Raw genomic sequence first — 23,973 nt, 5'->3', positions numbered from 1 at the left:
AATTTTTTAATTTACACCCTCCCGCACAACTTCCCTCCTTCCAGAAAATGCCTTCTGTTCTGATGCACAGGCTACGGGCCTCTAGAGTACTTCAGCCGTCCATAATGTAACTGTAACCTCCTGGACATGAATGTGGTGGTAGGAAGCCGTATTTCAAGGTCAGTTAACGAGAACCACCTTTAGGCTATCGTTCAGATAATGAAGCGCTTGCTGTGAGATTCCCAGACCCCAAATGCTCTTACTGGAGCCCAACACAAACCAATCAAATAAAGATAAATGAGGAAATATTAAACATCTGTCCATTTTATGCTCGATAGTTTTATTTTATCGAAACCATCTACACTGAATGCAAAGTAGTATCAGTGATATTTTATTTGTCTGCTATTTTAAGCTTTCTGAAGTACCTTAAGAATGGTTTTATGAATTTAATAAGTTCACGTCACAAGGTCATAACTTGTCATGGCATCCTTAAGATTGTTACTTGGAGAACTAGCAAAGTTTGCATGGGTTAGTCCATCTGGGTAGTAGTCGTCCACACATATCTGTAGCATTTGTTAAGCTCCCCACTAGAAAAATTGGAGTGTATCCTCAGAGCCATGCAAAATATCATGCAAAACAGAAGGTGCCAATGAGTGTTAGATGAACAAATGGTTGCTTTCATAGGGGAGCCCAGTTCTCTGAGCTCTGACCTATTCAACTGACAAGTTAATATGCTGTCTGCCGGCACAAATCTCACTTTCAAAAATTATAGTCCCTCTGTACTTTCTCTTTTCCCAGGTTATTTGAAATTGCTCTTCTGAAGATATAAATATTCTACTTTGAGGAAGTTTTTATACTCTTGTGCAACTTAAAATAGAAAAATGAGCTCAGGAAGCCAGATCTGGAAAGTACCAAGGTCATTATTTAATCTAAACGTTCACTTTACAGATGAGGAAGGAAGGAGAATCCAAGCTCTGAACTTGGAGAGACTCCACTTCCACCAACTGCCCAAAGACACATTTCATTAATCATGACATTTGCATGGCTCTGAGAATCTTAAATATTAAATATACACTAACACATATGTATTGAGCTCCTCCTGTATGCCAACCACTATACTGGGCTCTGTGGATCCAGCAGTGGACAAGGAAATTAAATTCCTGAGCTAATGGAATTTATGTTGAACAAGAATGAAACAAAGCAGGGTAAAAAAAAGAGAGAGAGACAGTATGGGCAACCTCATTTGAGATATTCTAACTATGAAAATCATGTTCCCAGAGAAAATTCCCTTCCCTCATAGAATGAATATATTTCTACTTTCTACCTATCTAACCCAGTTTCCATTTCAAACCATAATGAACACCAGTCTTGGGGTTTCCTCTATTAGAAATGTCACCCCGTAAATTAGGTAACTTCCCTGCATGTGATTTCTCATCTGTAAACTAAGGGCTAGACCACATGATTACTTAGATTTCCTTCTACCTTTAAGATTCTTCATTAAACAGAGCCTCATGGACGTTGTGAATTCTTTTCCCTACTCCTTCCAGCCTCTTACCTTCCCACGAAAGGCTCTGAGGTCGATGCTGTGGTTTCTGTATCTAAAAGACCTTCTGGCTCTTGTGGTATAGTTTGTGACACAGTGATAATGGCAGAGAGTCAGACGCATTTCCTGAAACATGGCAATCCTCTGGCTTTTTCTTCCCTTTTAGATTCATAGAACCAAGAACTAACAATCCCATCAGTCATTGCGCGGGAATAAACAATACTGCTAAACTTGTCAGCTTTTTGATCCTTACCAGAGCTTTTCTTTTAGCCCAGTTCTTGGAAAACAGCCTTTTTTACCAAGGCTTTTATTTTTCTTTGTGGTGGTGTATTTGCTGTGCCAAGGATAGACTATCGAGGTCACATGATTTTAGGACTCAGAAAATCACATAGTAATAAAAGAGGAACAAAGCTAAATACAAAAGAAATTTCTTTAAAAATTACAAACTAAATGCAAAAGAATTGTATATATAAAATAATCCATTTTTAAAAGAAACTTGGAGGCAAACTATCTCATACCCAGCTTAATATGTCAATTTCTTTAAATAGTCTATTGAAGACACTAAATAAATGGTTTCCACAGTGCCAAGCTTGCATTCATTTCAGGTGGAATTTATGTTCAATGCCACAAATTCTCCACCATCTTTCAGTTAAAGAAAAGACCCTGTGTGGGCTGCAGTAGAATTGATCTGTGTTAGCCAGGATTGTTGACTCTGGATTAGAGCCTGATTGGGAGGCAACCCCAGGCAGTTTATGGACTGCAGATTGGCTGCAGGTCAGAAATACATGGTAGGGCATGTAGTTGGCAAGTAGTGATAGTTTCATTCTGTAAGTGACAATTAATCTCCCATGCGATGGTCCTGAATCTCCTCTCGTACCTAATTCCTCCCTATGCTATAAGGTTAAATGCAAGTTCATCTTCCTCTACAAAATCTGCTCTGACCATTGCAGTCCATGAAGATTATTGTTTTGTTTGAACTAAAAGCACAACGATTTGACTCATTTATCAACTAATCATGTTCCATCTTGTAAAATTATGTTGTATTTTCTTTCTTCCTTATTCAGTGTATGCATGCCTTGACAGAAACTAGATTATGGATTACATTTTTGGAATTTTCATCTTTGGGCCTGATACTGTATATTGGAGGTATTTAACTAGATTTGCTCAAGACTTAGCCTTTTGTGACACTGTCACCAAAAATATTGCAAAAAGCATAGTTAACTGTGAGCAAAGTTTTAAAATGTGCTGATGTATCTTCTTGATTCTATTCATTTTTCCAGGAAACCACAGTATCCTCCAACTTTATCGTGTATTTAGGTAACCAGTAGCTTCAGTTTCTTCCCTCTGATTATCAAGGATTGTGTCCAGGGACGAATTTTGCTTTAATTACTTAACTATCTTAGAATATTTAAATTTCATCTTTTTTTTTCACAAGAGAATTAACAGTTTTATCCGATTTTACTGGTGAAATAACAGACTTTATCACCCTTCAGAGGAGTTTCACATGAGCAAGTTTGGAAGGGAAAGAGAGACAAAGGTAGAGTGATGGTGAGGATGATAGACCTTAGATGCGGGAAACCTTACGACTTTGACAGCAGTCTCCTCTAGCAACCCATTTGGCTCAAAGACTAGAAACAGCAACACCTTCAACCAAAAAGTCCTGGTAAGATATTTGGCACCAACCCAAACGCAGAACTACTCACCGCCAGGGTGTTGATCAATGCAGACATTTTCCAAGAAGAATTTCACGTCAGTAGTGGAGATATCTGTATCCCTACATTAAGGAAGGCTGGTTGTTGATGGTTGCTATGCACCTCTTCCTGAGCAATGGTTATACTTTGTATAGATCTTAAAAAAGAAAAAGAGTACATTCACAGTCAGCAAACATCTACCCTGAGAGCCCTACTCAGTGAAGAAAGGATGTTATAAGAGAGGAAAACTTTAGTGCAAAAATATATATCGGCAGCTCTCAAAACACCTGACCTCAAAAACTATTCATTAATTAAAGAAATATACATCCATCAACCATAATACATTTAGGAGGATGTAGCATCAATAGGGTTCAAATTTTTGAAAATTCGAATGTAAAAACCTTGTAAATCTTCTAAATGATGCAGTAATACTGGCTGGCTAACTACCTAACCGTCATCTTTATCATTATTTATCCAAAGACATGGAACCTTTTAGTTTTGACCCCGTACCAAAATGACAATGTAAAAAATAAAGTTTTGTTTAAATTGATGAATATGTGCATCATTTTCTTACATGTAGAAAAATGATTAGAATTATGTAGCAGTTTTCAGATATGTCCGTGGAGCAGCCTGTTGTTGACATTTGATCTTGATCACCTCAGAACTCCTGAAGAGCACAGCGTTTTCTGGATTGTAGAGGTGAGGAAATATTCCTCCTTCTTACCTAATAGGAGAGAAATGTTTCTATTCTAGGGATGTCTTCATAAGCCTTCCTCTATCCATCTGTATATAACCCACAAATCAGAAAGTTGTACCAAATGGCAAATCATTTTGCTAACCTCAAGAGTGGAAAGTACATCAAGTGTTTAGTGGGTGATGGTGTAATTCAAAGGTATGTGGTGGTAGTTTTCATGTCACCACTGTTTTTGGATTTGGCCCTTGGCATCACCCATAACCGTTGTAACAACAGAAGAAATTAAAACCAAGGCAGGAGAGGTTAGGGCAGTGGGTGAAATGGCAAGTGGTGTTCCTTCAGGAGAAATATTAGAAGAATTACCATAGGTATGCCTCTGAATAGCTCTTCCCTTTTTTCAAGGCCTAGAAAATATTCAGCAGATTTGCCAAATACAGCAGATTTGCCATTGGAGAACAGAGGGTTCAGTATTTCAGAACGTAAGATTTTAAAACATTGCTTTTGAAATGATTTCAAATCAGTGTTTTTAAAGGTTGTCATTTCAGCTGTGAAATTTTTTAAATTAAAAAGGAATCTTTTGTATGCATATAATAGAAAGCTCATCCTGCAGGATTACATGCAGAATATCCCCCTAGGTTTTTCTCTTCCATTACTCATATATAATTTCAGTCTCCCTCTAGCACACCTGCATCATCTTAGACAGTTTTTTCTATTCCCTATGACTCTTTTTCCTAGCACCACACTCCTGATTCCAAGAGACAAAGCTATAAGTCTTTAAGTTCTACTATTGCTGTGGCAATAGCCATGGTGGGTATCACATAGCTTTTTGTTCCGTATTACCTGACATGATATAAAAAGATAGGTACTAAGTGAAATCATAGAAGAGTCCTTACTCCTGAAGCTGCTCTGAACTAGTTAACTCACCGAGTCACAGAATAGAGGCATTCCAATTTTTTACCCTTGAAAGCTAAATTTACGTTGCTTTGCAGGAAGGCAAAGGAAAACCAATTTTAATCATAAGTACTTATTTTTCCTCCTACACAGGCCCACCAAGACCATCACTATGACCGATGGGGACTATGATTATCTGATCAAACTCCTGGCCCTTGGAGATTCGGGGGTGGGGAAGACGACATTTCTTTATCGCTACACAGACAATAAATTCAATCCCAAGTTCATCACGACAGTAGGGATAGACTTTCGGGAAAAACGTGTGGTGAGTTTTTAACCATACTGTTAACTGGTTGCTGATCCTACTATATAAGATAAGGATTAAGGGCTTCCCTGGTGGCACACACGGGTTCGTGCCCCGGTCCGGGAAGATCCCACATGCCGCGGAGCGGCTGGGCCCATGAGCCATGGCCGCTGAGCCTGCGCATCCAGAGCCTGTGCTCCACAATGGGAGAGGCCACAACAGTGAGAGGCCCACGTACCACATAAAAAAAAAAAAAAAAAGAAAAGAAAAAAAGATAAGGATTAAGAAGCTATGTTTATTGCATTGCAAGGTGACCGTCTTTTATCACATGAAATTCATAACCTGTCACTTTAATCCAATTTAAATATTATTTTTTACTGTCTGAATTATAAATAACATTTTGCTTAGAAAAAGTTGAGGGGCACTATCACTGGTCTCCAGAAGTACACAAAAATCATTTATGGGTTTGTATAGTGTGTTTTCTATGAATTCTTAAGGCAACTTTCAAAACATGAATTAGTATCTAAAATCATTAACTCTTGATCTGAGTTCCTCAGTAAAAACAAGTGTTCATTTCCCTATGCTTACAAAAAAAGTTAAAAGAATGATTGGTAAATAGCTGGAACATGAGCTTTGTGAGTTCTTGCTGCATTTTTATTTATGTGTAGACTCAGCCATCAATCACTAGCTTCTTATGAACAGAATGTGAGACCAATCCATGCTATTTTTCAAGAGAAGGGATTTTAAGTGAGAATCACAACCACTTCCTTCTCCTATGCTAGACGCTAATGACAAGGATATTGTGACATGTGAGACGTGTAACATAGGCACAGGAGCTTAGCCAGATTTACTGCCACCCAAGGTATTCTTGATTGCCAAGATGGCGGCGGCTTCCAGTTGATATCACAAATCCAAAAAAACAAACAAAGAAAATGATGTTGAGAAGTTAAATCATGGTTCCTTATAATGTCCTGTACCTTATCTGAAAGTCCAGTACTATAGTCTTAGCAAACTTGCTCCCAACCCTTCCAGGGTTTTTCTGTGCCTTCTCCCCTCCCAATTCCCCACCCCCAACCCCAATCTAGGTATAAATCTTTGCAAAGTTTTTCCTTTAAAACATCTTCACTAAGCCATAAGTAAAAGAACTGGATAAATATTAAAATTTCTATGCTTTGTTTAAATAAGAAGTCAAAATGCCATCATTTAAAAAATTTAAACTTTTCTAAAAAGAGCCTTTGAAGGAACGACTAGTAAGGAAAGGCTTGAAATATCCTGTGTAAACTTATTGAGAAATTCCATGTGTTTTTCATTTTGAAAGTCCAGTTCACAGTAGAGGATATTCAGGTATTTGTAAAGCATTTTACTGTTTTAAAAATGCCTTCACATCTGCTATGTCATTCAAGTTAGCAGTAACTCTGTAAAGTAGGAGGAAATGATGGGTCTAAATTTGCTAAAGGAAAATAAGATTCTATGAAGTTAAATGAAGAGTCTATATTTGAACGTAGAAGTTGGGTCCTAAATCTAATGTTTGCTGCCTCCATGAGGAAATGACAGAAGGTGTCTAATTTAAGTTTGCAGGATGCCTAAATTGTTTTGAAAACCATACTTATACTTGACATTTAAAAGTGAGAGTATATGTGATACTTCTGGGGAAACAAAACAGAGCAAATATTTATTTTGCACTATGAACTTTGATTATAGTAATGAAGAAAAAATATGCTGAGTGAACCCAGAGAATTTGAATGCTGACAAAATCCAAAGCAGTATCAACGGATGACATTTGTATTTTTCAGGTTTATAACACACAGGGACCAAATGGGTCAACAGGGAAAGCAGTTAAGGTGCATCTCCAGCTTTGGGACACAGCAGGACAAGAGAGGTAACAGTGAATTACTTTGTTTCTAGCTACAAATATCTTAGGAAAACTTATTTTAATGTGAACGCTGTATGTGGTATGTGGACTTGTAAGGATATGCAACTCTCCTTCTGGTTTCAAAATAAACATTTGTATCAAAAAATAAAAATAAATTATTTGTAGTTAATCGACCATAACTAGCACTGTGTATTTGGTACAGATTTCAAAAATCAGATTTTCAGAAATCTCTGTGAAAATTCTTATGCATTGTCTTTGTACTTTGTAATAGGGGAAAAAAGGAAAAAACTTCTCCAGAATTTAATTAAACTGAGGTGGGAAATTGACATTGTTACAAGTACTACTTGAAGAGGGAGTTGAAGAAAAGGGTGTTAATATCTTTCTCATCTCTTTCCGCCCTTACACACAGACTCTCGTCCTGTGCCTTTTGACTGGCTTAACTCTCTGAGATTTTGGTCTCACCATCAACCTCCAGCTGGAATGTTTTACTCCCTTTCCACCTTCCCTGAGCCTCTCCTTTCACCAGGCCTGGCTCACATTACACCTGCTTGTCGGGGCTCTTCTGAACACCCCAAGTGAAACAAACTCCCTCTTTCTTGAACTCCTACATCTATCCTTCCATCCCTTAAATTACTCAATTAATTATATACCACCTTGCAGTAAGGTGAATCTTTTATTTTTATCTGTAACTGCTGGTCTCTGATTCACTTGTGACCTTCTCACCCCGACACAATTGTGAGCTTTATAAGGACAGAGGCCATACTTGGTTTTTCAGCCTCGTCTCTGGTACAACGTCCAAGTCAAGAGACACTCAGTAGACAGTAGTGTGGATTGTTTAGAGCTGGAGGTGCTATGCCATTATTTGATGAAAATATATTTCTTTGAGATTCAAACTTCCAGAGTGCAAAAGACCCCAAGCTAGTGAAGCTTTTCAATATTAGATTAAACAAAAATTGGCAATAGATTGTCAGAGAAGATATTTAGAAGGCACATACCTCCCAATTCTACATCACATGTCTTACAATGTTTATGCTGGTAAACACTTCAGTCTTTGAAATGAATCCAAAACATTCTCGCTTTCAGTGAGTGTAAACGCCAGGAGAGGTGCTGGGCCCTCTCTGTGAGCTTTTTTGACTGTGAATTCCATTTACACACATCCTTCAACACGGCTGGTTCTTCTGAAGTCACTCCTTACAAGAATCTCTGTTCATATGTCAGTTTTGTTGTCACAAAGATGTATGTTTTATAGACCGATTTAATTCATTTTTGAAGAAGGAATATGAGAAAACGTGGTTCCCATATGTCTTCGCACACGATATGTCAGCCTAGCGTGATGGCAGGCTTCTCTCATCTGTCCCCTTAAGACAGCTGCTCCAGGAGTGAAATAGGAAACACTAAGGACAGTCTTAGTACATCAAGGTTATTCATTCCTTGAGAATTTTGCATTCTGTATACAAAAGGTGCAGCTAAGCAGCAGGATGAACAATGCCTCACACCTCAGCCCTGTGCCTGAGGACGACTGGCAGTATAAGCCATGTAACATAATGATTATTGATAAAAGGCACATTATGGGAAGGAGGACAAAAATCATACCCCTTATGTAAACCTAAAGGATGCAGGGCACAGACTTAGTTCTCAGTGAGGGAGAAGGAGCTATAATGTGCCCTAGGATCTGTTTTCTCATGGGGTCCTAGCTTTCCCCCGCCCCGGGGACACAATGAGGTTGGTGGGTGAAGCTAGAAATCAATAAGCCTTCCCCTGGAGTAAACCCTGGAAAGTAAGGGGGTTAACAAGGGTACTGGGCTGAGTGGTCCAGGGTATGAAGCTGGTCCAGAGCAAGAGTATTTTACCCATGTCGCTGTGGATGCAGAAGTGTTTGCTCCAATGAGATCTTATTGAGCAAGTATGTTTTAAAGTAACTGTCCTGTGCTGTGGGCAATGAGAAGGGGATAAGGCACAGTCTTATCCTCAAGTGAGACACACACACACAACACACACTCTTAAGGAGAGGACAGAGAGGAGACTATTGTGGCTGAGTTAGCCACACTCTTGTGGTTGGAGCAGGAGACAGTTTTGGGAGTACAGCTAGTTCCCAAAGACAGAGAAAGAACCCTTCAATAAAAGCCCTGTAATCTCTGAGCTTCTAGTGACTCGTAGGAACAAATCCACAGGAAGAAAACTGAGTAAAACTTTTGGTATTTCGTAATCATCATGAGTATGTCCTACCAAAGGAATCTTATTTTGGAAATAAAAAGTCATTAAAATATCTCTTCTCCCTGATTTGGTATTGAAAGTATTGTTCTCTATTGAAGTTATTTAACACTTTAATAATTTATATCCTTTGCTATTTTCTTTCTTTATTTCTTTATCTATATTTGACAGGCATTTAGCGAGCCAAAAATGTGCTCAGGGCCATAGAAACGCAATGGATAGCAAGTTAGAAACACAGCTCCTTTTTTCTTGGAGCTACCGGGGTAGAATTTGGACAAATAAACAATTGCAATAATAGCTTTAGGGCACTAACAGGAAAACAAAGAGTGGTTGTCAGGTGCACCAAGAGGAGCCCATAAGCTACATGAGGGTGTTGGGAAGTCAGCGTGGGGAGGTGATACTGTTATATGTAAATATACATACTCATACACAATGTATGAGTGAATCTTATCCAGGCTAAAAGGACAGAAGGTAAAGGAAGCATGAAGGTGAGGCTACCCACAGGAATAACAGTGTGTGTGAAAGCCCAGGGGAGAGAGTGAACTTTCTAAGAACTAAAAGAAGATCAGCTTGCCTGTGGGTAGTCAACAGATGAAGCTGGATAGATGAGCAAGGGTTAGTTCATGCAGAGCCTTGACGGACTGTTGAAAAGTTCAGTCATTATCTTAAGCAAAGTACCATCATTTAAATGTTTTTAGCAGAGGATTTATATAATCAGTGGGAAGAAATCAGGGAAGGGGAGGATCCCATATGACACTGGAGACAGGAAGCCTGTTGAGAAGGCTGTTGAAATTATCCAGGTGGAAGATAATGGGTCCAAAACTAGAGTAGTGGCAGGGTACGTGGACAGAAATGAGAAAGTCAGGAGATATTTGTTGATTGCTTGTATATAGCAGGTGAGGTAGAAAGGCTGTGGTGACCAAGGAGGATGGTGATGTCATTGACAGAAAATCAGGAGGAGGGGCCAGTTTGGTTTTAAACACATGAAGCTGAGGGTACCTTAGTTTCCTCCAAGTGGAAATATCAAACAAGTAATTGGGCATATGGTGTGGAAGGCAGGAAAAATTTAGACCTATAAATTTGGGGTTCAACATATAGGTGATAATTGAGCCAGGGAAATGAATGAGATTAACCAGTGAATATATGTAGAGGAAGAAGGGGTCAAGAATAGAACCCAGAGGAAACCCAAGAATCTACAAATAGGCCAAAATAGGAGATCCAAAATTAGGAGGACATTTAGGATAAGAAGTGATACGCTTCTCTGTTTCAAAGTCATGTGCCTTTCTAAAAATCAATTGCCAAATTCACTTCTTTATCAGTATAACCCAAACCTTCTCTGGACCTTACGTGTGATCTCTTGTTTCGCCCATTGCTGACATTGAAGTGGATCTCAAAGCATCTTCAACTTCCCTGAGGATGTTGGGGTAGAAGGGGTTGGAACAAGAGAAAGTCTTTACATCGCACATGAAGGAGTGCGTTCTTCAAAATCCTCCATTAGAGATGAGACTTCTTGCTTTCTCTCCTCAACTACCAAGTCTCTCTGCCCTTCCCTCATTCCCCTAATCAACATCCTCTTTTTCCTTTCTTCACTGTCGTCCTTCTCCTTAAGAGACATGCATGCCAGCCTAAAGCTCAGTTTTATCCCTAAGGAGTGCTTATAAAAGAGTTTTCTCACCAATGTTCTTCCTTACAAAAGAACCCTAGTTCCAGCTGCTAACAAGTTGTGATTTTCTGCATGTAATCACAGGCATTCATTTTCAGGCTACCATGTGCCAAGCTTCCTTCTGGGCACAGACAAGAAATTTGAAAAGTATAAGTTAAAGTCCCAACTCTAAAGTGGCTTCTATTTTAATTGTGGGCCACGAGATGCCCGTGAGCCAATGAGAGAAAGATTCCAAGGGGCTGTGTACGCGAGCGTGTGGTTGAAGTTTACAAACTCTTGCACGCATACCTGCTATGGAACATAAAGCCGGGACGCGATCTTAAACAAATCCACAACCAGGTGTTCTCCCCGACCCTTCAGCAGTCTTTTTGCCCATTCGGCAGAATAATCCCGAGGGATGCCACGGAGAGTTCGTATCTGAAAGGGAAATAGTGTTGTTTGCATTGTCATCAGAATTTGCATGTGGACTGACTTTCAGAACTATCCACTGTGCTTTTTTGGCAGATTCCGGAGCCTCACCACTGCGTTTTTCAGAGACGCCATGGGTTTCTTATTAATGTTTGACCTCACCAGTCAACAGAGCTTCTTAAATGTCAGAAACTGGATGAGTAAGTGGGACCGAGTAACTTCCGTTGGCCACGTTGCTTCTCTGCCTCACAAGATGAAACCAGATTGGGGACCACAGATTAACTCTAAAATGTCACAGGTTTAGTGTTTCCTGTGTCACCTTCAAAGCGGTGGCTTTTATGTGGCTCATCCAAAGTGGCTTAAAATTGTGTTTTCCTTTGACGCCTTAGAAGAATCACCACCTATACGTAAGGACTTTATTGTTGCAATTGACAGGCCATTAATTCCACGTATCCAGTAAGTCTTGAAGGACGTCTTAAAACTAGATGAGTGGTCACATCTACTCCATCTAGCCTGGTGGGGACACAGAAAAACAGCAGCGTTTTCTGAGGGGGCAACTGGTACCTACAGTGTGTGCCCTTGCACGTGGGTTACCTAAGGTGTTAATGAACTAATGGGTTAATTAGGTGGGAAATTGTTTCAGAGCAGAGCAGCCACGTGAAAATATGGTAGCGTGTCAGTCAACAGGCTCACGTTGAAATTTTACTTCTTTTTAGAAAAGTGTTCAAATGTGAGGAAGACTGGTACAGAAAAATCTCCAGCCTTCATGGCAATTTAAACATAATATAAAGTTTCAAAGTAGCCTAGTCAGTTATTAAAGCCAGATTGATACGTCAGCACAGAAGCGTGGTATTTGATTTTTCCTTTATTTTTTTAACTGATGTAGCACTAAAGACAATATTTCATTTGCATGTTTTAAATTACAAATACCAGTTTTAATCCTAGTGGGACATACCAGCAGTCGCATGGGGCTGGTGCTACTTGTCGTTTCTAGATTTGTCAGGGCTGTCTGTGGCCAGAGTGATATTTTTTAAAAGACTAGATCATAGTATTCCTCTGCTCGAAGTCCTTTTGGGATTTCCCATCTCACTTGGAATTCCTCTTTAATTCACTTTTACTCTGCCCCAGCTCACTGGCCTCCAGCTAAAGGTCTCTCCCCTGAGAAGCACAGTCCTGCCTTGGAGACTTTGATTTCTGTTCGCCTCTGCATTGATTTCTCTTTTCCGATTTATAGCGTGTGTTAGTTCTTTCATCTCCTCCAAGTTCTTGTTCAAACCTTATTTATCTCTTGGGAGAGGCTTTCCCTGACAGCCCCATCTAAAACAGTGCTCTTCATCACTCTGTATGCCCTCAATACACTTTCTATTTCATTTGGTCACTGCCACCACCTGACACATATTATATTTATTATATTATATTATATTTATTATATTATATTATTTCTTTGTTTACTTGTGGTTTTGGTTCTTTCTACCACTAGAATGTAAGCTCTATAAAGGTGCAGACTTGGTCTGCTTTGTTCCATTGCGATACCCCAGATCACCTGGCTGAGTGTCTGGCTGTGTAGATTCTCAAATATATACATATCTTATTATTACATATTATATATAATTAATAATATATGTAAATGCTTTAAATGTAAGTTCACTAACAGTGGGGAAAAATACCAACAAATTCTGACTTAATTGCTTCTCCAAATGAGTGTTTATCCTAGGATCTGTCTCCATTTTCTTCTGCTATTACATTTCTTTATCCAAATTTTGGTGTTATTATTAGATTCTGGGGAGATAAGGAGATAATAAGATTATTCAATTCTTTCAGAGACTGATTCGTTCATCATTTTTCAAGGTAGATGAGATGCTCCCTTATTACTAAAATTTCCAGAAAGATACAGTTGGGATTTAAGATAATTAATTGCCGTATCTAATAAGGCTTTAATTTCTAACATCCAAATAATTGGTGTTATAGAGTAAGCATTTGTCTTCTTTCTCTGACCTCAGCAAGGTTGCAAATAGCTTGCCTTGAAGTAGACCGTAAAATAGTCCTGTAACCTTGAAAACATAGATTGACAAGTTTTTTTATCGTTTCCTTCCTTCCTCCCTCCCTCCCTGCCTCCCTTCCTTCTTCTTCTCCTCCTTCTTCTTCTCTCCTCCTCCTCCCCCCACCCCCCTTCTCTTTTAAACAGTGTCTCCTGGAGAAAAGAGAAAAACAAGTGACCTGTCTTAATATTGTTTCTACATGAATTTGTGGTGGTTCAAAAATGTTCTGCTCTTATGGATCATCACCTTGAACTTCAGGAAAGGGAAATGTAGCAGCCTCCTAAAGGAAAGAGCAAACTTATGTACTTTAAGATCACGTTCTATTATCTCCACTTATATTTGAAGAATAAATGGAATGAAAAACAGTATGTTCATCTCAAAGGGCATTTCCCCAGATATAGAGGAGCACTGATAGGTATTCATACAAGTGCTTCATATACACTCTTATTAATCTTCACAACCCGCAACCTGTGAGGAATTAGCTCCATTTTCTAGATGAGGAAACTGTGGCTGGGAAGAGTTAAGCAACTTGGCTAATATAATGTAACTCGTAAGCAGCTAAGCTGCAGACGAACAATTAGATTAGGACTCTGAAGTATGAGCAGTCATTTGACATCACTTGTTTATAGCTAACTTGCTGGTTCCATCTGTTTTCTTTCCAAGGCCAACTGCAAGCAAATGCTTATTGTGAAAATCCAGATATAGTATTAATTGGCAACAAGGCAGACCTGCCAGACCAGAGAGAAGTCAACGAACGGCAAGCCCGGGACCTGGCTGACAAATACAGGTAAGTCAGTCGCGTGGAGATGTCCTCTAAGCTTGCACACTGCTGCTTAGTGATGGGGTAGGGTCAGGAGATTGATGTTAGAAGGGATACCTTTGATTCAGGAATGTCGCATGAATGAAAAAGATCTTCCAGAGGAATATATGTGATGTTTTTAATGAACTATTTCATAATAATAGCAGCTAACATTTACCGAATGCTTATTATGTGCTAGCAACTGTTCCTAGGCTTTAACTCATCTAACCCCTCATAATCATATATAGGAGATCTAGAGTTATTCCACTTTATATATGAGTAATTGAGACACAGAGGGATTGAGTAACTAATGGAAGGCCACATAGATAGTAAGTAGAGCTAGAATTCAACCCAGGCAGACTGAGATCACAGTCCATGCTTTTCAACGCTGTATTCTACTGCCTCTCAATCAATAACTACAAAACTCTAAGGAATGATACCTGACCTGGATATAATATTGCAATCATTATCCTAGCTGAGCTTAAATGGCAGCTTTTAAAATTTTTTAAATATTCCATGTAATTGTAAATTGACTCCCAAGGCAGAAATTGTCATTCTTTTTCAAATGTAAGCATCTTTGCCAAATCTGTCCATTTTTTACTGAAGGATTCTCCTTGAGAGCTTTATAAATGTACATGTCTTTTTGGAACTTTGGATTCCAAATAAATATAGACTGTATTCACATAAATATCCTATACAGTGCCTGCTTAAATTCTAAATCAGACCTCTAGATAATTGATTGGAGGGAAGTAATAGTTTTAATGGTAATATTGATCACTAGTTTAGGCATTTTTACCCTCTTAATTTTTAAGAATCAGTGATGATGCTTTGGCTTCAAGTCCCTGATTACCTCCTGTATCAGTTTCCTTGCCCATAAAACTTGTTACACCCATACTAAAAAGAAACCCACCAGCTTTCACTCACTGAGGAAAAACAAGGATGTTTTCCAACTCAGCCAGCAAAATCGTGATTATTTCACAATCTCTCAGCCAGCCATGTTGTTGCATGTGTGACTCATTGGCACATCTTGTTGTATCTTTTCTGGTTCCTTCCTCTCAAAAATATTTGTCGTCTCTTCCATGCTAGCATACCATATTTTGAAACAAGTGCAGCGACTGGCCAGAATGTGGAAAAGGCTGTGGAAACCCTTCTGGACTTAATAATGAAACGAATGGAACAGTGTGTAGAGAAGACCCAAGTCCCCGACACTGTCAATGGTGGTAGTTCTGGGAAGCTGGATGGGGACAAACCAGCAGAGAAGTGTGCCTGCTAAAAAAAAAAAAAAGAAGTGTGCCTGCTAAACTTTACCATATGAACTGATCATCCAGAACCCCACGCAAGCATCACTTCCAAAAAGAGTGACAAACCACACAATTGTTGTTGAGTAGACCATGCATAATGGCATGTCTTTCTTTTTCTGCCAGAAAATCTATTTTAAGAAGTCACAGTAGTCAACAATGTTCAAAAGAGTTGACCAGTTGTCCCTGAGGCCCATCCAAACAAGATCAAAGATTTTCCATCATCATCATACCATCATGGATGCTCAATTTGTTTTCCTTATAAAGAAGATGAGTATATAAGAGAGTATACAAGAAGAAATATCAGGGAGTTTTCAAACCAAAAGAACCAAAGGTACCTTGTCACACTGGGGACAAGAATAAGCTTCTAAAGGGATAACATAGAAAGATGACTTTCTTAAATGGCTGGATTTACTTCTTATATAGAATCTGACTTGTACTTTTATAGGTTTGCATTGGGGGAAACATTAGCTAAAAATGCATATACACAAAAAAGAATTCTAAGTGGTTCATTAAGAGTGACATTACCATGTACATCCTATAAGCTGTGCTAGAATGACTACCTTATGAGACGATGAATGTCAGACTTCTGAGAAAATGTAGGAGACTGTGTGATAATGCCATTTGTATATTCTTAATAAATGGCAGATAGACAAGAATAGGACTGTGAATGACAGAGGACAAGAGAAATGCCCAGGGAGAAAAATGAAGGTATGGGAACATGGCATTTGGGCAACTGAAATTAAACGTATCTGTTACAGATGTCTGGGAGAGATACTTAGCCAAATTTCACTCAAGCCAATTAGAAGCTGACATTATCAGTTGGGATTAAAATAGTCTCCAGAGGTTTGCATTTCCAACAAAATTTTAGAAATTGGTGTAGTGTTCAGCTTCACATTTCATATTTCTTAGCAATCATGATAAAAAGTCACAAAGAGATATTAAAGATTGCTGTTTATTAACTATCTCTTTATGCACTCAAGAAAAACTATTTAGCCTTAATTTTTTTAGATAAAATATGTTGGTGATATGAAATAAAAAGTGACTATTAATTCTAGGTTTCTTTCTGATTTACAAAGTACTGGAAACTCTAAATCACATTACTCTCCTCCAACCCACACGCACCCCTGGCTTTGAATCAATTGTAAAAATAGAGGGATGTCACTTTGTAGATCAACAACTTAGAATAATGATGGATCGATTTTATGGTCACTCTGAATTTTCATGTCATTTATCACATAAAAATTGATGATACATCATGCCATATTACAGTGTATTTAGCATCTGTTTTTATTTTGCCTAAGGCAAAACACCTATGCTTGAGCTATATCGGGGGGTTGGCAGAGATGGAGCTGTATCTTATCTAAGCAAAACTTTTGTTAATGGCTTTATTTTTCACATAATGCCGTCTTTTCTTTCTAAAAATGATCACAAAGTTATTTTCCATTGGCCTATTATTATTGCATCTAAACATTGGCTTTTGATTTAGTTTCTGGTAAACGTAAGCCACTCCTATTACTATTATTTATGTATTTCAGTCGATTTTGTCAATAACAAAGTCATCATACTTTAGGTTTTCTCTTTTTATTGTGACTATATGATTTTTCTACAGGATAGTTCCTCTTTGTAGAAAAATTTTCCAATTAAACTTCACTTTTCTAGACTCTCTGTATATTTTTTGTTAAGTTACAAACATAGGAAACTCTAAATCCCAGTCCCCCACCTTTAACCTCCATCTGCCAACCTCCACTGGGTGTCAATCAGTTTTAGGAACACAGATCCAAGGGACTGTCTAGTTACAAGACCCAGAAATGTGCCATGAATCCAGGTAATTTGGAAGCTTTAATGGAGTTAGTCCTTAACAGATTAACAAGTTCTCACTGTCAGCTGCCCAGGTCCTCTGATTTCTGCAGCACGATGCCAACTTCTAAGGTTGGTCATGAGTGGGTATTCACTCCCAGGATGCTTTTCTCTGTGATGCTATTCATGACCTCAGTGCCTGTGCCAGGAGGATAGAAAGCTATTAGCTATCGTCAAAGATGTTTCTTCTGAAACGAATATGAGCAAAAACAATGTAACCATTGGTGTGGCAAAATTTGGTGAACTTTTCGGTCATTAGGTCGATTTCTCCTTTGGATTCAAATTATGATGCCCCCTGCATTTCCACAACAGGAAACACTTAGCCTTTCTAAAATCCAAAAAGCATTTTATTTTGGATATGCCTTTTTGTTTCTATGTATTTTCCAGTTACGTGATTGATTGACTTATCCAAGATTCTGTCGCTGTCAGTTATTTAACAAGCCTTTATTCAGGGTCTATTTTAGGATCATTATTTGGTAGCCATAGCGTGAAGCAGAAGGTGATGATGCTTATAATTAAAGAACTATTCCTATAAAAATAACAATTATTGGGTAATCTCAAGAGGAATGAAATTTAAAACAGACAAGAAAATTAATTTAAAATAGTATTCTACTTATAAATAAACACTTAATCTAAAAACAATGTTTTCTCTGTCAAGTTTGATGTAAGACCCTGAAGTCTATGTAACCATTACTAGTAACCATTACTCTTTCATTATTTCAGAATTAATTATTCTGTATAATTCATTTTACAATTTCAAATTGACTTGGGGTCACGAAGTATACAGACTGCTTTTAAACAATTGCATACACCCTTTAATACACAGCAATGTGTATTACTTATTTCGTCCCAAATGCTTTAGTTAACCATATCATATTTTGGAGAATTATTTAAAGTGTACATGAAGTTCCTTTCTGATATAGAAACCATTTTGGAAGTGTTTACACTGGTTTAATGTTTACATTGCTCTAATACAGTGCCTCGGAGACCTCCTTGACCAGATTTGTCTCCAGCCCCATAGCTTATTTCCTATAATACCATGTTGTAGGAAGGCCTCACAGAGACTCTAGTGCAGCTAAAGGTATTCTGAGGTTTTCAGCAAAGGGTATAAGAATCTTATTCAAATCTGGAGATTATTACCACCATCTCCTGGTCACTTTTTGGGGAGTGGGCATTATTTGAGACTCTGTGATTAGGTACAAGGTTACCTTTTAATGTAAAAAAAAAAAAAAAAGTCCTGTGAAAAATGTATCAAATATAGTTGAGAGAACATGTTTGTCTTGGTGTGATGAGGGTAACAAGTCACAAATTGGCAGGAAAAAAAATGCTGAATGCTGAGAATTGAGCTTGTGGGTCTCTACATAAGAATTTCAAAACTCCGGCCAGTCCCACTCCAGCCAAGTTGCTGTCATTTCCATATTATCAGCTAGCATGCTGCAACAAATTTGAAACCAGCGTTTTCTAAAGTAAATATTTTACCTGTTGTGTTTAACCAGATGGGACATTCTATGTATCAGTGGGTGTCTTTGTTATGCTTCTAGTATGTTATTCTCTGCCAATCTGTACAGATAGGAGGAACAGGGCAAGAGTTTTTATCAGGCGTTTCTTGTCTTCTTTATAAGAGAGAGAAACTTGACCATAGAGGAGGACTCACTACATTAAAAGATAGTTTACTAACAGCTGAAATATTCTTTAAAGTGTAAACTTTGTCCACTGGGAATCAACAAATTTGATGAAGCTCATATACATTCTCACCAATGGAGTGGGTGCATCGGTTAGAAGGAGAAGCAATATGTGTAAAGAGATACAGTGTATAACTAGATGTAGCATATAACCTGGAACTAAAAATTTGAGGGAGAATCCTCATCCATAAAGAATCTTTGAGATTAAAATTCTAATTGTAAAGAGATAATATTGAAGTTTCTGGTGTCCTAAGATACTTAATAACTCTTTAAAAGGAAGATCTGGGAGCTGCATTAGCCAAAGTGGTAGAAAAGTTGTCTTTCACCTTCTACTCCCAAGCTTGAAAGCATTAAAAGAAGTCTAGTGTATTTGAATATTTTAGGGAAAGCTTTATCATTTTTAAAGATTCCAAGATACTGTCTATGTTTGAAAAGCTTGTCTAAGAATTCACCAAAAGCTGTATTTTCTTCTTGATCTTTGACCAAAGTGTTATAAGTTTATTTCTGGGGAGAGTGCTGAGCTCTTAAATATGGAAAGTAGATAGAGAGTATTCTCTGAGATGAGTGTTGTCTCAATGCTTTATAAATCTATGGAGATACTTGTCTCATAAAGTAGAACTGATAAAAATAAAACATTGTTAGCTGAATAGGGAATTTTATAAACTTATTGCCTTGGAGTTCTTGGGTAGAGACTCAACCACATTGACATTGTTGAGCAAGAACTATAGAGATTAGAGATTAAAGTTGTCTAAATAGAGTTTCTAACTATGGCAGAACATGGAGAAGACCATACTTACAAGGTTGATTTTTAGGCAGGAAAAAAAAAAGACTGACAAAGTTGTTTGTAACCAGATCTATGGCAAATATTTAGCCATTATTTTTATCTACCAACTAGAGGTTTATGCCCTTAGAACTAAGCTAATAAAAATATTGAAACACTAAATATTTCATGATTGGCATCAAAATTTGGGAAAATTAGAAACATTTACTCTATCTGAATCAAATTTTCTCATAAATTGCACTTTAATTTTTTAAGAAGTAGCATCACAAAGATGCCTTTCTGCAGAGCTCTTTTTGCCAACAGCCTATGATTGAGATATTTTCTAAATTCATATTTAGAGAGAATAACAAGCAAACATAAAAAACCATGAGTACCAGAATAATGGGGTTATTTAAAAAGGTGTTCTCTTTTGAAGAAAAAGAGTACAAAGTAATTGTCTTTGAATTGAGTTATTTAAATCTGTTTCCGAGTTCATGTTCTTTCCAACTGGTCGTGGGAGTCATGGCTATTATCCCTCAGTCGACTTAGTCATTAGCAAGTTCTGTAGGAGCCGCATGTCTGTTCTTAACCTAATGGATCCCTTATTTAACCAATGGCTGTTGTCCGTATGTCTGCTGGCACATCAAAATAGTATCTGTCCCTAGCAAAGTAATAACATATGCTTATCCTTACTCTTCTCCAGGTTATTTTTTTCAAATGTTCTTTGAGAGGAAGCCTAGTATTATAGAAAGGAAAGTGGCCAAAAAGAACAATTTGGGGGCCATGGGTATGTCATTAAATATGGCTTCTCCAAGTAGGAGGCTTATAAATCCTACATGCCTCACAGGGTTCATGTCTGGCCCAAAGGAGAACATATATAGAAACTGGTTTGTAAATTATGTTCCATTTCATAAACTGACACTATTATCCCAAGCTAAGAATAATAAAATATCACAGCCATACTTTCACAACCGTACTTTCACAAGTGTTATAGCAGGGACAAAACACTAATTTTAGTAGAGATATTGGAAACCTGAAATGGGTAGTCGGCTTACTGTCATTGTATTTGATTGAAAATGTTTAATATGTCTCAAGTTATTGAAAAAATATGAGTTCTATTTCATTTTGTAGGTCATCTTGTATTTCTCTCAAGGAATCCAATTACATTCTAGATAGTATATCACAATCTGGCCAAAATCCTCCTTGTATAAATAGGGCTTCTGTGTCCACAGCCTTATAAAAGATACTGACTGTATCTGAAATTATTTGAGGAAAATAAGTTATCCCACTTAATGTGTTAAAAGTAGACAACGTTCTGGCATAATACTGAAGTGCTGCACTGTACCCCAATGGTCTACTTTTAAGTGATATTATCCTCAGTTTTAGGCTAAGCACGTTCGATTGTTTTGTCTGTCATTTACTCAGATCTCTGTTTTGTCTAGTGCCATGAATGTAAATTAAAACCTTAAACATGGAGTTTTTATTCTCTGTGACCCTGAATAGACTGTGGTGCCTGACAGACACTGTTAGGTCAGGATTTTGTTGTACCAAAGTTCTAGTAGCTTCAGAAATCAGAGCATCCAATGATTTTGTGGTGTGTGGGTTTCAAAACTATGGTTGAGAACTGTATTCAGTGATTGTTTCTGCACACTTTTCAAATAAAAATGCATTTTTATCAATTATTTTGTATATTCAAAGCAATCTTATTTCTGTGCTGAAGTTGAATGAATGGTGAATGGGGAACATTAAATCAGTATCAGTATGGGAATTGTATTCCATTAAAAGTGATATCCATTAAGAACTAGGAAAGAAGTGATTTGGATTTGGCCAAGTGGTTTTTTTTTTTTTTACATCTTTATTGGAGTATAATTGCCTTACAATGGTGTGTTAGTTTCTGCTTTATAACAAAGTGAATCAGTTATACATATACATATGTTCCCATATCTCTTCCCTCTTGCGTCTCCCTCCCTCCCACCCTCCCTATCCCACCCCTCCAGGCGGTCACAAAGCACCGAGCTTATCTCCCTGTGCTATACGGCTGCTTCCCACTAGCTATCTACCTTATGTTTGGTAGTGTATATATGTCCATGCCACTCTCTCGCTTTGTCACAGCTTACCCTTCCCCCTCCCCATATCCTCAAGTCCTTTCTCTAGTAGGTCTGTGTATTTATTCCTGTCTTACCCCTAGGTTCTTCAGAGTCTGTCATACAGAGTGAAGTAAGTCAGAAAGAGAAAGACAAATACCGTATGCTAACACATATATATGGAATTTAAGAAAAAAATGGCCAAGTGGCTTTTATCCATCTCTCTAAACTTTCTAATTTATTATTTGTTTAAAGGCTGGAATTTTCAAGGGATCTTTTCTAATAATTTTAAATGATACATTTATAAAGTTAGCAGTTAGCATGTTACAGTATTTACAGTATTCCATGGTATGTCAACACCTCAATGTATTATAACCTATTTCTTCACCATAATAAAATGCTGAGGTGGGTGGTAATATCTCCTTTAGTTAAGACTGGTGACAGGACCAACGTTCAAGGCCAATTCAAGACCACAACCATACAGCTTCCTCTTAAATGTTCATTTGCAAAGGCTGCCTTGTTCCCAGAGTTGTTCTCCCTCCATATGTTACTTAGATAGGCTTTGCCAAGATAATGATGAGTTTTTAATTTAAAGATAAACAACTCTCCCACTGCAAGCAAATAAATCCTTGGCACCATTCTCTCAACTTTACTCTATGGTAGCAGTAATGCTGTTTCACACAGGCAGAATCTTTTGCCTCCTGGATTCATCTTAAATAATTCAAGACAAGTCAGTAGAGACTTGCTTTTCCTAATGGTTTATAGGGTGTAAAAATAGTCATAACATGCCCCCTATTGAGGAAAAAATAAGGCCATCTTGTAATGGTAGGATTTCTCTTTTTAAAACTGGATGTAAGGTATTTGTATGATCACAGTTCTCTACACCAAGGAAAATTTCATTTCTTTTTTTTTTTTTTTTTTTTTTTGCGGTACACGGGCCTCTCACTGTTGTGGCCTCTCCCATCGCGGAGCACAGGCTCCGGACACACAGGCTCAGTGGCCATGGCTCACGGGCCCAGCCGCTCCACGGCATGTGGGATCTTCCCGGACCGGGGCACGAACCCGTGTCCCCTGCATCGGCAGGCGGACTCTCAACCATTGCACCAGCAGGGAAGCCCCCCTGGGGCTTATTCTTTACATGCCCGTCCAGCTGATGTCCTCCTGGCTATTCCGGAATACACCTGGCCTGCCTGCCCCTAGGGACTCATGCACTTGTGCTTGCCTCTGCCTGGACCCCTCTTCCACCAAAAAGCATCTCCTTCCAATCACTTCCCTAGCATTCTTCCTATCTCTGCTTAAATATTACCTTCAAAGAGAGAGGTCTTATTTAAAATCAGTATCCTATTTAACTGACCAATCTATACACAGTTTAGTTTCAATTATCGGTCAGATAAAAATTGCCGCCACAGCCTTTCCCCACCGGTACCTCCCTTTCCCTATGTTCTGCTCCACTTTTCTTCAGAGTCCATAGCACTTCCCTGAGTTTATCTGTTCCTCATCATTGGAAGATATTTCCACGAAGGTAGAGATTTTCCCCTTTTCTTTCTTCCCTGCCAGATGCACCTCTTCCCTCTCCCCACTGCTGTCGCCTTGGCATCTAGAACAACGCCTGGCAAATAGAGAGCCCCAATAAATATTTGGTGAAAGAAGAAATGAATGAATCTAGTGTGAGAAACGAACTGGGGGGATTGTAGAATAACATAGTGTTAATTTTTTTTTACTACTTTATTGAAGTAAATGTTTAACTTGTACAATTTATTGATTTTTTGTCATAAAACATACCCACGAAAATATGACCATTATCAACACACTGAACATGCTATTAACTTCCCAATGTTTCCCTGTACTCCTTCACACTCTCTCCCTCTACTCTTGTCCCCAAACACTGATTTGCTCTCTGTCCCCATAAAATAATATGGTATATCCTCTGTTTTTCTACTGGATGTTTTCAAGTGTAATAATTTGATATTTATCCATTGTTGTAATATTTGTGGTTTGTTTTTATTGTTGAGTTATATTTCAATATGAAGGAAGGAAGGAAGAGATGTAGGAAAGGAATCATAATGTTTATGATATTTGTTTAAAGAATTTTTAGTTATTGATAGATTGGATCCCTACTCTGACATTGATAAAGATTCTATAATTATTTTCAGATCAGAAGATTTCAGGCCAGGTAAGAATTTTCAAAGTGAAG

At 38.1% G+C, this 23,973-nt stretch overlaps 1 protein-coding gene across 1 annotated transcript in view; it reads left to right on the top strand.

Moving 5' to 3' along the window:
- Positions 1-16,418, top strand: part of RAB27B (RAB27B, member RAS oncogene family) — a 60,703-nt gene extending 44,285 nt beyond the window's left edge. The window contains exons 2-7 of the mRNA XM_029234198.1: positions 3,876-3,912; positions 4,952-5,123; positions 6,896-6,981; positions 11,354-11,457; positions 13,960-14,083; positions 15,182-16,418. Of these exons, the coding sequence (XP_029090031.1) occupies positions 4,971-5,123; positions 6,896-6,981; positions 11,354-11,457; positions 13,960-14,083; positions 15,182-15,368 (654 nt within the window). The 5' untranslated portion in view covers positions 3,876-3,912; positions 4,952-4,970 and the 3' untranslated portion in view covers positions 15,369-16,418. The remainder of the gene's footprint in view (positions 1-3,875; positions 3,913-4,951; positions 5,124-6,895; positions 6,982-11,353; positions 11,458-13,959; positions 14,084-15,181) is intronic.
- The last annotated feature ends 7,555 nt before the right edge of the window (positions 16,419-23,973 follow it).

This window comes from Monodon monoceros, unplaced genomic scaffold (genome assembly GCF_005190385.1).
Source record: "Monodon monoceros isolate NGI ecotype Baffin Bay Population unplaced genomic scaffold, NGI_Narwhal_1 Super_Scaffold_1, whole genome shotgun sequence".
Taxonomy (NCBI): domain Eukaryota; kingdom Metazoa; phylum Chordata; class Mammalia; order Artiodactyla; family Monodontidae; genus Monodon; species Monodon monoceros.
This window is presented reverse-complemented; position numbering and strand designations above follow the sequence as displayed.